Genomic DNA, 14,833 nt, shown 5'->3' with positions numbered 1-14,833 from the left:
AACGTTTTGATTATTAAAAAGCTATCAGGCCATGCTGGTGATCTTTTTACACAGATCTTGAATAGCTAGACTCTGTGTGATCATTATGTGGAGAGTATGCAAAGATTTTTGGAGTAGGAAGAGGCTTCTGCACTATGAATCAGTGTTGCAAGTCAAATAAATGTCTGTTAGATCTCAGACAAGCCTAGGTAACAAAGCCCTGAGAAGCTCTAGTGAAGTGTTGCAATTGTGATTCAAGAATTTGGAAAGAATGGGGTGGAAAGTTGAAGAGAAGTAGGATTAGAAGTAGGAAATATGCTGCTTAGTGATTATTCAAATGTTCCTGTAATATCTTTATGTTAAAATTCTCAAATATATTTTAATAAGACAATGAGACTGGTAGCTACATAGTTGTTATGACTTACCACCTTGTCCCAGATCTCATGGATTTGGAAAATTTTATGTTATGGGGGAGTGTTAGAATTACTTTCTTCAATACTGTCCCTTTAGAAGAAAACCAAAGAAGTAATTTTAAGAGAAGTGACTTAATTACCATGAGATCTTATTGCTATTTCAGCTGATGATGAAACTTAACATACTTTGCCTTTTCATACGATGAATGGAAATTCTGGTGTATGTGATATATTTTCTGAGAATAGTTGGAAAAAGGCTGTACAGTTTGTCAAAATAATTTGTTAGAACTGCACGTTCTTGGGATAATTTTGTGTATCCACATTTTCTTTTGAATTTGTAGTTTTATAATCATAAAATGACTAATATATCTAAATGAAATGACACTCTAGACACATGATATGAAACAGTGAATAACTTGTGTTACATAAGGTACTGCACTTGCTTGCAGATCCTCTTCTGACACACTTAATCTGTTAAAGATCACCTGTGCATTGCTCTTCATCCCTCACCATCCTATTTGTAGTTATTACTCCTCCTCTTCTGTTCATACATATGAACAGTGTGTATGTAAGCTGACCTCTGGACAGGTCTTTGGCTGTGCTAGGGATGTTCTCCACTACAGAACACTTCTTTACCCTTTTTGTTCTTTTAGAACTGTATAGCTACCATCCACGGAGCTGGAAATAGAGAGTTAAAGTAATTCAGCTCAGGATTGCTCCTATCACCTTTTTTCGTGAGAAAGCTCTTGGAAAGAAAATCACCTGGTGGTTTTTTTTTTTTGATTGGCTAAGTTTCTGATGCTGAACTACTTGATTATGTTTTATAACTGCTCTGCCTAACTAATTTTCTGAACCAGATTCTTGTGTCCCACTTCCCAGTCATTAAATTAACATTCCTGCCTGCTGTATTTTTAGCCTGCCTCCCTTTGAAAGTACTGTCTCCATAACCCTCAAGCCAGAAACACATTCAGCTAGAGAATGTGATCCTTGCCACTAGTGTGCTAAATTAAAGACTTTCTTTTAAAATTTTACTTGAAAGCTATTTATTCCAGATAAATAAGTTCTGTAAGAAAGACTATAAATGTGGAAAATTGCTTTCTTCTCTCCCCTCCCCTTTTGTTGAGTATGTGATGCAGCACTCAGCTTTTTGTCCTTTTTTTCATTGACGGTATTTTGACAAATGCAGTTTAAGAAGGACTAGAAAGCATTTTATTTCAAATTTGTAGAAAAAACTGGAAAATTCTTTTTGAAAGAAATTAAAAACTAAAAAAAATTGCAACTAAGAACAAAATTGTAATCTGAAAATTAAATTTTAAAATATTGTCTGGTTTCTCGTGCAGATTTTCTTTTGTTTTTGGCAAATTGATAAAGCAGTAAATATTTTTCACATTACTGTATGACTTGAATGTTTCCTGATAGTGTGGGTATTTTATTGTGTTCTTTTGGACTTTTCCTCAGGTGCTGGAAATGTTCATCTTAGTATTGCAACAGTGTCATAAAGAAAATGAAGACAAATGGAAAAGATTATCTCGGCAAATAGCTGACATTATTCTCCCAATGCTTGCAAAACAACAGGTTATGTGTATTTTTTTAGAACTATAAACATCCCAACTAATCATTATAGTAATTGCTGTAATAATAGCTTTGAGTATTGTGATCTCTGTATTTTCTTTGAAGTGTGGCCACCTTACCTGGAAGATAATTACTTTGGATTAAATTAAGTTGTTGAAGAACGTGCAGCACCTTTTAGACTGTTCCTAGATAAAGTTCTTACTACTTTATGTACACAATTGTGCCTTCCTCATAGCACTTAATAATGGTGTGAAGATTCTCCCACTGTTACAGGATGTAAAAATTACTTTTCTTAACTGCAATGCGTCTAATGGCATTTCTTTTAGTGAAGAGAATGAAATAGCATCACCCCAAACTGCATTTATTAATCTCTGAATTACAAAGTATTTGAAGCTGAAGCAGATTTCTAGAGATTTGTTGTCTTCTCAAAGCACTGTCTGCTGGAGTAGGCTGTTTAGAACCATGTGCAGTCAGATTTTGACTCTGTTACTTCCAGCCTCTTCCAGTGTTAGAACATCCTCATAGGGAGCTTAAAAAAAAAAGAGGGGGGGAGAAAGAAATTGTATTTAAATGGGGCTTTCTTTATTTCAACTTCTATATATTGCTTCTCATCACTAGGTCCTACTGAGCAGATTCTAGCTACTCATATCTTCACTACTTTGGTCTCCTCTGTGGTCAGATAATTGTACACACTGTTAAGATTCCCTGTCTTCCCTTGTATGACAGATCCTCCAAACTCTTAATAATCTGTGTGGCGCTTTGCTGGGATTGTTCCAGTGTGTGCATGTCTGTCTTAATGGAGAGCCCAGGACTGGACTGCAAGTTAGGGGTTAAAGAGTAGATTCTTTGTGTCTGGGAAGATGACACTATTTCTTTGAGGGGAAATTTTTTCCTTTCTGCTTCTTAAGCAGCAGAGGGTTTGTCTTGCCATACAGCTTTCTTTGAAGTATGTATTTCTAATTCTAGAATACAAAGTAAAGCTAGTGAAATTCTGCCCTTAAGATGTTCCTCACTCTTTGATGGCAGATTCTCCTTCCTATGAGAAGATTATATGGTGGGGAAGTGTGGGCAATAATGAGGATTAGATAGTAATTTTTGAGAGAAGCTAAAATGGTGACAAATTAAATTGCTTTTCTTGTTTTTTGTATGCATCTGTGCATGTGCTTCAACTATTAAATTAAATTGGCAAGAAGTCACCCAGATTTTGAGTTCAGGCTTTTGCTTTTTGTGATCAGCTGTTTTATAACTAAACTCTTAAAATGCATACTTCAGTTTCTGCAGTGTAATCCCATTGTAGCTGTTCACTTCTCTGAGGGTTAGGATTTTTTTTTCCTCCTAGTTATCTCCTTCAGCTTATGACCAAAGCATTCTGTTATTGTTGTCCCAGCACTTCTGTCTATAAATATGCCTGGTAGGATGTGCAGGGAAGAGATAAGTTTCTAAATTCTGTGGCAGTCAGACTTTTGCTGTCATTCTCTGCATACGACGTATTTCTCCTAAAATAAATCAATAAGTCATATATATGTTGAATTTCTTGTGATAGATTTTTATCCATATTGTCAACCTTCCTATGTAGAAAGGCTTGAGATGAAACGTTTTTATACTTTTCATAGATTTTACTGATATAAATTTTATAAACGACAACCTTATTATGTTCAAGTTGTAATAGAAATGTTTAAAACTTGAGGTGATAATTTTGTGGTGCGTTTAGAAGTAGTGATAGTTATAGGTTAGTTTTGTGGTTTTCTTTTACAGATGCACATAGATTCTCATGATGCTCTGGGAGTACTGAATACTCTGTTTGAAATTTTGGCTCCTTCTTCCCTTCGCCCCGTTGACATGCTTTTAAGAAGTATGTTTGTTACTCCTAAAACAATGGTAAGCAAGTAGGAACCTGATAATGCAAGTAAAATATTTCTAGATAAGTAGTAAAAGTGGATTTTAAAGAGAAGAGAGGTTCTTGTGTCTTTAATGCAAAACAAAACAGTATGTATTTCTTACTTTCATTTTGTATTTTTAGGATCAGAAATGTAGAGAAACATACAGTTACAATAAATTTGAGAATGCAGTGTTTAATAGGTAAATCACATTTTTCTTAAGCCAGTGCTGGTACTATTTTGACAACTGTTAATCTCTTTGAAGACTTGCTTTAGTAGGTTTGAATACATTCCACTGCTATGTTGAATACATGTGAAGTTGTATAAAATCTGACATATCAGAATGGAGCAAGCAGAAAAACCTTTTATGTTTGTGTCTTCAAAACATTATTTTCATGGTAATGGTCAAGCCTATCCTGTCTAACAAACTGGGTTTTTTTTGTTTGTTAGGCATCAGTGAGCACTGTCCAGCTATGGATTTCTGGAATTTTAGCTATCCTTAGAGTTCTCATTTCACAATCCACAGAAGACATAGTTCTATCTCGTGTTCAAGAGCTTTCTTTCTCACCATATTTGATTTCACGTCAAGCAATTAACAGACTGAGACATGGTGAAAATAACATATCTGCACAAGAGGATCACACTGAAGTTAAACAGACCAAATATCTGCCTGAAGAGACATTTTCTAGGTATGATGCCTTGGATCAGTTAAGAGAACGATAAAGTTTTCTGAGAAATCAAGAATATATTATGAAATATATATGCATACATATATAATTGTTAATAAGTCGAGCTTTTACTAAGTTCCAGATAAAAAGAAAATTCATCTGTTTATCATTCAGCTTACTGTGAGGGTGATGGGTAGAAGGAAAAGGGACATCTGGACTTCCTTAAAATGATCTTATGTCCAACAGGAGTGAGTTGGAGAATAATCGTGGCTGGGAGCAAGGATTGCTCATTGCAGACACCCTTTTTTGGTGTTTTCTTTTGATCTTTTTACCTGGCTGAAGGTTTGGTACAGTTGTAGAGTGAATGAGAGCAAATGAGACTGCAAACAGCTGAATTACTGTGACTTACTGAGTTGCTCCTTCCTCAGCTGAGCTGTAGTAACTGTGAGAGTGTGTTTAACTCATTGCAAATCACTATAAACACACCACCATTTCGATGTTTGCTGTGTAAGTGTGGTGGGCTGGTGAGTAGGTAAGACAGCTCCATTGTGTAATTGTTCAATACTTGTGATTATCTGGCCATAGCAATAACATCATGTTTTAGGTCGACCTTTAATATAGCATACAATTCACTGTTTTATTTAGGATGAAAGCACAGTAATTTTTTATCTTGATTTTAAACTTAACGAGTTTAATAGTTAGACATCATGTTGTTCTGAAACAGGTTGCAGTGATGGTTTTCCTGTTGATTGTATCCTTGTGTTTTCAAGGTTCTTGTTACAGCTGGTTGGTATTCTACTCGAAGATATTGTTACCAAACAAGTGAAAGTGGACATGAATGAGCAGCAACACACTTTCTATTGCCAGGAGCTGGGCACTTTGCTTATGTGCTTAATACATATCTTCAAATCAGGTAATACTTGAAGCAGTGCCTCGTGCTATTTACAATGGCAAGGATTTTTGAGTTTTGAAACAACTCTTGAGTTAAAGAACTAATGAGAAGCAATAATGCGTAGGTGCATAACACATTCTATCCTACATGCTGTGAAGAACCTTTGAAATTTTATCCTCATGAATACAGGGCGCACTTTTCATATTTCTTTTACTTATGTAAAAAATGTAGTGACTTTTCATCATTCCTTTTAACTGTCTAATACTTTAGAGTTTACAAATGCAAAGCATTCCAAATCTATGGCTGCATTTTCTGTAGATCATCTTAATTTGGAGGTTGGTAGCTCAAAGTCAAAGTGCTCAAATTACTGAGTTACTGAACCCTGGGGGCAGTTTCATGACAAGGTAGGTTTCTGTTCTTTATCATAATTAAAAAAAAAAAAAAAAAAAAAAGAAACCAACAACAAAGAACCAGGAAAGTCAAAATAGTATTGTTTCTGCTAACTAGCATTGTGCACTGTTCTTAAGGTCTATGGGGTTTGTGCATGTATACCCACTCCATTCTCTGGCTGGCAGTCTTACTATTCTATTCTTACTAGTCATCTAAGAGAGTAACCTGGAATAGTGTTCTTCCCCAGTCAGTTAATCAGATCTTTTTGTGTCACTGTCCTAGCCATCTCCTTCTCAGAAAGTTGTTTCCTCTTCTGTGTGATAGATACCAGACAAGTAATTCTTCATTCTACAGTCCTGTCTGTAAAACAGAAGTTATACAGCACTTCCTTACTTAGTAGATGTGAATAACAAAAAAGTGAATATCAAACACTGCTTCTAAACATTTAGCATGATTCTGTTTTGTGTCCATTTTGTGTCCATCTTTTTAACACCCGTTAATCTTTTTAAACTCTTCTTGCAGATGTCAGTTATGAAGTCCTTTCTGGACAAAAATTTTCATTCTGCTGCTGTCATTACTAGCAGCTGCTTCTTGCAGCTCTGGGTGTAGTTAGTGATCATTCTGTATTTCCACGTGCCCATTACTATTGTAGTTACTGTTGTGACAGGCACATATGTGTGCTGTTAATTGCTGTTATTAAGCAAAAATTTGCAATGCAGATTATGAAAAATTACCTTTGCCAAAATGATTTGGAGTAAGTGATTAAATGGAATTGAGCCAAGACCGATGAAATTAGTTAATTAAGCTGGTGACTGAAATCAGGGAAGTAGGTAACTTCAGCAGCCAGAGCTGGTGCCAGAGGAAAGGGAAAGCTCCAGCTAGTTCTTCTGCAGCAACTGGCTTCCAAGATGCATTTGTCTTGGCAAAAGCTATGTAGAAACTGTCATACTGAATAAAAAATAAATTTTAAAACGTTCAAGCAAAGGACTGGGATACATGTACTGCATGATCTCTAAAAATCACTACAAATCCCCTTTAAGGACTAATAGTAATGTGGTTACCATATATGGTGTTACAGAGTAGAAGTAAAGTTCTTCAAATGTGTGAGTTGTATTTTCATGTTTTAGCATTTCCTTTCAGGTTTAGGCTTAGATTTAATTATGTGGTTTTATGCTGCTTGTTCAGTGAAAGTCTTTATAATTTTATTTCTCTTTAAGTCATATCATCTTTACTACAGCTGCACCTTAATTCTGAATTGTGTTTGGGAGCACAGGCTGTGATCTTCTCTCATTTTTAACCACTGTTCAATATGGATGTCTTATCTTCTCACCCATTATAGATTTTATCAGAATGTAAACATTGCTAACTCCTGTATGTTCAACTATGGAAAACTACCAGATTAGAAATGAAGATTTACAATGTGCTATGTTGATGTAGGATGGAAATAAAAGGCATGGATAAACTGAAAAGTTGGTCCTATGAATTTAGACAACTTTAAGTTTCTCCATTTTCCTTGCTTTCCTTCCCTTCTTTTTGTTACATGAATGTGTAAGTAGCAAGTCAGAAAGCAAAATTCAGCTTTTGTGCTAAGTGTTCAGTGTGCTGGGCAATGACTTTTTGTCACTTAAAATAATGTCCTTTTTGCACATACTTTAGAATTTGGGTGGAATAGTGTCAGTTTATTTTCAACTAAATATATTTGGTACCTGTAGTAGGAGACTTGTGAGTAGTCTTAATAATGTATAGAATAGCAGTTACAGCATGGTTTTTATTTAGAACTTCTGTGATATACTTCAAAAAGAAAAATATCCTCATTTATAATTAACAATTTTAAAATTGATTAAGGTTTTCATGTATTAGGTAACTAATGGACGACAGAGGAAAAGTTGGGTGTCGTTACAGTTCTGATCTGATCTAAAGTATTGTTCATTGAGCTGAGAGCTTGTTACTACTGATTTACACACTACACTTTGTCAAAATGCATGACTTGCCTTACATTCAAAATAAAATAAAAAGAATATGTCTTTATTTCAGGAATTGTACTGACTTATGAGCAAACTTCTATATTCTCAAGGTACCCTGGATTATTTTGAAACTTCAGAATTCCATCAAAAACACAGTTTCTCTAATATGCTTTCATATTTTTCAGGGATGTTTAGAAGAATCACAGCTGCAGCCACAAGGCTTTTTACAGGAGATGGATCTGATGGTAGTTTCTATACCCTTGAAAGTCTGAGTGACCTTGTTCAGTCCATGGTTCCCACACATCCTTCCTTAGTTCTCCTCTGGTGTCAGATCCTGCTTCTTGTTAATTACACAAACTACAACTGGTGGTCGGAAGTTCATCAAACTCCAAAGTAAGGTTTGTTTTTGATCCCTAGTAGTAGTACCATGTCTCTCAGTTGTATTTGGTACAGCTATATGAAAAAAAACCAAACAACTTTTAATCTTCAAAGCCTGTCAGCTGTTGAATGATACTGCTTAGGTTCTGAAATAGATAGTTCTGCATTTATTTTTTGTGTACAGGTGTGTGTGTGTGTGTATATACTGTCTGTTCTGATGTTAGTATGCCTTTCAAACTGAGGAAGTACAGCCAGTGCTCAAAAGAACTGTTGGGAAAACCTCTGTACTTTGAAAACAGTAAATTCCTTCTGTGTCCTTCTAAAAATGAAAAATTATAGAAAAAGCTATAGCTATTCATATGGGGACTTCTTATTTCACTTTCTAGCAGATAAGCAGCTAGTGCAGGTGATATACACTTCGTGTTTATGGAAATATGGTCTGATCAGTAAGATGCAGGTACATCTGTGATCACTTGTCAGTGGGTCTCCTACTAAATCATGTCAAAGCACAGTATCAGCAACATGCCGGTTCGTTAGCAGTAGTCAAAGTAGATGTTAGTAATGTCAATATTAGCTCTCTGAAATTCAAAAATTGTTTCTAAACTGAGCTAACTCCTGGTCTGGATGGATCAACCCACCTGTCGGACACACCTGCCATTAGGATGGTGTAGTCTGGGGGTGTGGAAGATACTCCACTGTGTGAGGTGGGTGACCCACTGTAGAGCAAGAGTAACAGCTGACAAGAGAAATTTCTGATACTTGCACAGTGAATGTTAGGGAAGACTAATTGTGCTCTAAAATGTGTGGATCAGTACTTTGAGAGAGACGCACTCAGGTGTGAGATCGTTGCCTTAATTCAGTCTCATGGTGTGAAAAACACAGAATTAGGTTCTGTTATTACTTAAGACATGATAGCCCAAGATTTTTTCTTGTAAATAACTAGTTTATTTCCTTAGACAGCATGAAGAAGAAATAAACATTGAACAAAAAGTAATACGACTGTTAGAAAGCTGATGAAAAGCGAGGTGTCTATTTCAAAGCAGTATAATATTTAATGAAGTTTCTAATAGAAAGACTTACAATGAGTAGAATGTTTCAAGCAATTTGATTTTTAATGTTTCTACATGGTAATAAAATATAATATACTTCTTGCAGGAGACACAGTCTTTCTACTACTAAATTACTTAGCCCTCAGATATCTGGAGACAGTGATGAATCAGATTCGGAATCTAAACGTGGCATGTGCAATCGAGAGATAGTGAGAAGAGGAGCACTCATTCTTTTTTGTGACTATGTGGTAAGTTTTGAATTAAGGATTTTATAACTATGGTTCTGAGTTATTTTCTTACGTCGCCAGTTCAAAAGTGAAAATTGAGGACTAATGTGAAACTAATCATTTTCTTTCCAGGGGGCACTTATGTAAATTTATGTACATCTTCTTTTTGCATTTTTTCTATTCTGAACTAGTTCTCATGGCATGTCTGAGGGTACCTGGTAGGTAATAGAATAATCTGCTAGGTATTATATCCTTTACTTGTGTGTTGCTACCAGCGTACTAAGTGCTGGATTTTCCAACATCAGTAGCAGCACACTTTCTGGGAGACAACAAACGTCTCTCTCTTTATACCATGAAATAAAAGGTTTTACATTAACATTTCACTTCCATTTTTGGTTCTCTAACAAAAACAATTTCTGTGGCTTCAGCTTTTTCATGCCTCAGTATTAGCATTTTAGTTCATTGGAATTATACCTTTGAAGTGAACCTTCCTGTAATATACTTAGTATTGCACTTCAGTTTGCATTGCAAAGCACTTCTGGGGAAGCAATCTTCATTCCTCTCAGATTCAACTAGGCCAAAAGCTATGCTTAAAAAGCATTTCAACCCCCAATGGGCTTTCAGTCACCATGGTCAGATTTGAGCTTGTCCAAGTTAATACTCTTCAAAACCTCTTTATTGAGAAGCATTGGCTTTTTGGCATCATTTTAGTTCTACAAGTCTGTTGTGTTGCACTCCTTGTTATATGGTTAGCCTCCATAGGCTTAAAATTAATTACTGAAAGATCTCTTTGGATGTGTTTTCCAGAAGTTACTCATCTGGTGTTTAGGGCAAATAGTGGTATGAAATCTTTAAAGGGAGGCCTAATTGAAAATCACCCTCTACAAGATGACTGTGTATGTGTGCTTCTTTCAAACAGTATTTTGTTAAAAGCGGTGTCTCTGAAATGTCCTTCTCAATTTACTTGTGTCAAGTTGGAAGGGACCCACAAGGATCATCGAATCCAACTCCTGGCTCCTCATAGGACCACCCATAAAACAGACGCTATGTCTGAGATTGTTGCCCAAACACTCTTAGAACTCTGGCAGGTTCAGTGCTCTGACCCCTGCTCTGGGACTGCTGTTCCAGTGCTTAATTACCCTCTCACCTTTACCTATTATCCAGTGTGACTCTCCCATGATACAGCTTCAAAGTGTTCCCTTTTCATGTCATGGTGTAATGATACTGAAAAAGCTGGTTACAAATTCATTATGACTTCTAATTTGAACAAGCTCAAAAGCACATGAAAAAAACTAATCTAAAAGTAATGGCAGCAGTACTAAAATATGGACACTTTGTACCATTATTTTAAAATAATTACTGGAATTATGTATAAAAGTCTTCATGTGTCAGATGGTGTTTAGTAATTAGATACTTAATATGCATGTTACTTTTTTCCCTTTCAGTGTCAAAACCTACATGATTCAGAACACTTGACTTGGCTTATTGTGAATCATGTTCAAGACTTGATTAATCTATCCCATGAGCCTCCAGTACAGGACTTCATTAGTGCTGTTCACAGAAATTCAGCAGCCAGTGGTCTTTTCATCCAGGCCATTCAATCACGGTGTGAGAATCTTGCAGCTGTAAGTCTAACTTAACTTTTTAAGAAAGAAATCACTTAGATTCTAGTATAATTGTAACTGATCAGTATGCAAATTCTAACATTTCTGTGTCATCTATCAAATTGTAATGTTATTTTTGAAGTTGCCTGTTAAAAAAAAAAAAAAAGCCAGCAAGAAATGAACCTTATAATATACTAGCAACTTCAGTATCAGGTGTGTTCCATTTCATCAAATCTGTAAATTCAATTAGAGTTGATTAAGCTGCTGTTCTTCCTTTTTTATTGTTCTACATAATAAATACGGGAGTTAAAGTAAACCTTTAACTTTTAACTTCAATTTCAGTACCTTAGTGACTACTAATAACCACAAAGGTGGGAACAGGAGCTAGTCCATCTTCATAGGCCCTAACAGCATGAAAATTATTTGCAAGCTCAAGTTGACCCTCATTAATCTGATGCAGAGGTTTACAGGGTCTTGACGCTGGAATCTTCATGAGCTTCAGAAACTCAGCTTATGATTTCTGTTGGTTATTGTAATTTCCAAATTAAAAGGAGTGGATGATTAATTGTAGGGATGTAGGATTGTACTCATCCCTCTTAAGCCTGGGAACTAGCTCAGTGAGAAAGTTATTTCCTGGGTTTCTTTCAGAGGTAATGGTGAGAGATGCTCCCATGCCCTGAGCAACCTGGTAAAATTTCCTCTCTCTTCTTGTTGTCTATGGACGAGTCCATTGCAACTGCTTTAGTGCCCTTAGTGTCTAAGTAAAATGCTTTTAAGCTGAGGTAAATCTGAGTTATAGTATACTTGTCTGAAAATAGGTAAAATTAACTTCATATGTTTGAATGGAACCTGTAGTTCTGTGAAATACTGATGATTTATCAGTCAAATTAGTAAAATTAAAACAGTTAATGTTCACAGTCTGCTCTTTAAAAAAAAAAAAAGATTCCATAAGTCATTGTTTAGAATTTAGAACTTTAGAATACATCTTACAAATATATAAGTATGTATATATAAATTTCCTTGTTCTCCTTTATAATCATGCATCACTGTTTCTGTGATTATGAGCTCCAAATATCCCTTATGCTTTTCTTGACTCTTACGCTCATGTCTTGACTCTGGTTCAGGTTTATCAGTTTTCAAATCTTTCTGTGATTTTGCTTAAGACTTCTGTTTTTTTTTTTCTTAATTTGATCCTATTCATCTGTTTTTGTACTTGCTGTTCTTACAGTTAATGACTGAGCAAACCAGTATTCATATAAATTAACTCAGTAACTCAGACTTATTAGTGTGCAGATGATTATATTGTTCGGTTTGTTGTCTGCTGTAGTGTTTTTGTAAGTACTTTTTCCTTTCAGCTCTTTGTATTCCAATTGATTGACTTATTTTGTTTCAGCACCCTCCTATTTAACCCTACTGATATGTGGTGTTCCCTTTTTGTGTTCTTCCAATGTTTAGCCAACGACTCTGAAGAAGACTTTACAGTGCTTAGAGGGGATACATCTCAGCCAGTCTGGAGCAGTCTTGACATTGTATGTTGATAAGCTTCTTTGTACTCCATTCCGTGTGCTTGCTCGCATGGTTGACACACTGGCTTGCCGTCGGGTAGAAATGCTTTTGGCTGCAACTTTACAGGTAAAGATAAATACATTTATCGCAAATCAGTTTGGGTAGTGCTAGCAATAACAATCAAATGTAAGTGTTTAAATTAAAGTTATTTCTATGGAAAAATAACACTTTATATAATATATAGATATGAATGATTGCATTTCACTTTATCTGCATATAAATCTCATAATCTGTTCTAAGTACATACGTGTTTTTTACTTGTTTTTTTTGTGACTCCTATAGAACAGCATTACTCAGTTACCAGTTGAAGAACTGGATAGAATTCAGGAATACCTTCAAAACAGTGGATTAGCAACGAGGTAATACCAGTACCTGTTAAAATATCAAGTTAAGGAATTTTGTAGAAGCAATTATGATAGGTTTGAGGTTTTTTGAGCTAAGATAGTGAATCCTGTTAAGAGGTGAAATGAGTAAAGCTTCATATAATGTGTATGCTTACTGTAACTCAAAGACAGTTCTTGGATGAGTTTACTACTTAAATGCATTTTGCAACTTCAAAAAAGCCAAAGGCTCAGAGACATCAGACTCTCTCTACCCCAAACCTTAAAAGTATTTAACTTCTAAAAGTTACCCCAAATTAATTCTGGCAAAAATCACAAACTACATTGCTGTGAAAACAACTTTATTTTCCTCAGACTTGTTTTCTCAGATTTTGTCAGTTCCAGCTGTTGTTTTTTTTTTTCATTCACTGGTTTAATCTCCCTGTTGTTTATAAATAAATTACTATTATAAAAAGGAACAAAGCATTCAGTTCTTTCAAAAGCGTGACTCGATGGAAAGAGTAATTTAATTCTCCTGATGTCATTGGTATCTGAGGTTGATATCTATTGACTGAAATAGGAAATAGAAGTTGCGCTAAAGAACATGAAGCTGAAGGCAGTGGTAAATTGATAGCAATGTGCCTTCACTTATGAGATTTAACTTAAAAATATAATAGTAGTCAGAATCTCCAAATGACTTTTACAGTACCAGTGTAATACATTACTGGAATCAGAAAAAGAAACAAAAAGAAAGCATTGATTGCAGTGGCTTTTAAATCCACAGACAGAAATTCTTAATCTTAAATATTAGTTTACTTTTACTCCGTTTTCTTAAAGTGGATTCTTGTTTGGAAGAACGTGTTAGAACGTGTTCATATGCAGGCAAGTCTGTGTGTTAAATTTTATTCTTATTCACTAAAAAGGTTATACTACTTAAAGAAATTGAGCAGCTTGCATTTTATGTATAAGCATGTACAAGCTCAATGTCTAAATCAAGTCTTTATTGCTGGTGGTACAGGATTGATTTTTTTTGTCTACTGGTAGCTGATGAATTTTGCAGTTTTACATCATGGGGATGATCCAGCAAAAATCTCATGATGCTAGTGCTTTTCTGTCCCAGTTATGAACATTAGTTCACTGGATGAGTTTCTTTTTTTAAATGCTTTATGAAACTAACTAAGCTCTTTGCTGATGCTTGTTTATATTTTCAGACACCAAAGACTTTACTCACTCTTGGATAGATTTCGACTCATGGTGGCACCAGACACAACTAGTCCTTCACCTCAGGTTACCTTGCACCCACTAGATGGAGAAGACCAACCAGGTTTAGAGAATGTAATTCTAGATAAAGTAAGATTCTATTTAGAAATGCATTGGCTCAAAAAGTATTCTTCTTATTACAACGTATTTGATAAGAGCTTAATTTTACCATGCTCTTAAAATTGTCAGTCAATCTCAAATAGGGATCAGTGAATGATTTCATGTGTTAGCTCTTAAGCTAAAGACTAACAATTAGAATATGCATGCATATTTCTTATATATATAGTGCCATGAAAAACTATCAAGTTTTTTTTCTCTCCATAAAATTAGAGGAAAGATTTACAAGGAGGTTCAGGTAGACATATACTGTCATCTGTTTTCTTGATGTTTCCAGCAGTGATGAGTTTAATTTGCTGACTGAAAATAGCTGGTTTTCTCTTTTTGAAATTCTGTCTTACATGTAATTAGATACATTTACCTCAGAGCCGGGTGGAAGGCTAAGAGGATTTTGAGGTCTTTGTCTTCCTTGCTTTCCAGTTTGTCCTATAACAGTTCATTTCTGCTTTTCATTACTACATGTTCTACAGTGATGCATAGAAACTTAAAACATGTTTAATAGAGATGGCAAAAATTACTTGATTAGCTGATAGTTTAGAGCTGTCCAAGTGAGTTGA

At 35.2% G+C, this 14,833-nt stretch overlaps 1 protein-coding gene across 2 annotated transcripts in view; it reads left to right on the top strand.

The window, feature by feature from the left end:
• HTT (huntingtin) overlaps positions 1 to 14,833 on the top strand; it is a 74,600-nt gene that overhangs the window by 41,626 nt on the left and 18,141 nt on the right. For both annotated transcript variants that reach the window (XM_031588320.2, XM_031588319.2), the window contains 10 exons: positions 1,851 to 1,967; positions 3,720 to 3,842; positions 4,292 to 4,530; positions 5,280 to 5,422; positions 7,941 to 8,148; positions 9,289 to 9,430; positions 10,855 to 11,034; positions 12,469 to 12,645; positions 12,862 to 12,938; positions 14,111 to 14,249. In XM_031588320.2, the coding sequence (XP_031444180.2) occupies positions 1,851 to 1,967; positions 3,720 to 3,842; positions 4,292 to 4,530; positions 5,280 to 5,422; positions 7,941 to 8,148; positions 9,289 to 9,430; positions 10,855 to 11,034; positions 12,469 to 12,645; positions 12,862 to 12,938; positions 14,111 to 14,249 (1,545 nt within the window). The remainder of the gene's footprint in view (positions 1 to 1,850; positions 1,968 to 3,719; positions 3,843 to 4,291; positions 4,531 to 5,279; positions 5,423 to 7,940; positions 8,149 to 9,288; positions 9,431 to 10,854; positions 11,035 to 12,468; positions 12,646 to 12,861; positions 12,939 to 14,110; positions 14,250 to 14,833) is intronic.

Source organism: Phasianus colchicus, chromosome 4, assembly GCF_987193195.1.
Source record: "Phasianus colchicus chromosome 4, bPhaCol1.hap1.1, whole genome shotgun sequence".
Taxonomy (NCBI): domain Eukaryota; kingdom Metazoa; phylum Chordata; class Aves; order Galliformes; family Phasianidae; genus Phasianus; species Phasianus colchicus.
Note: the sequence above shows the minus strand (reverse complement) of the source record. Positions and strands in the feature narration are given on the sequence as shown.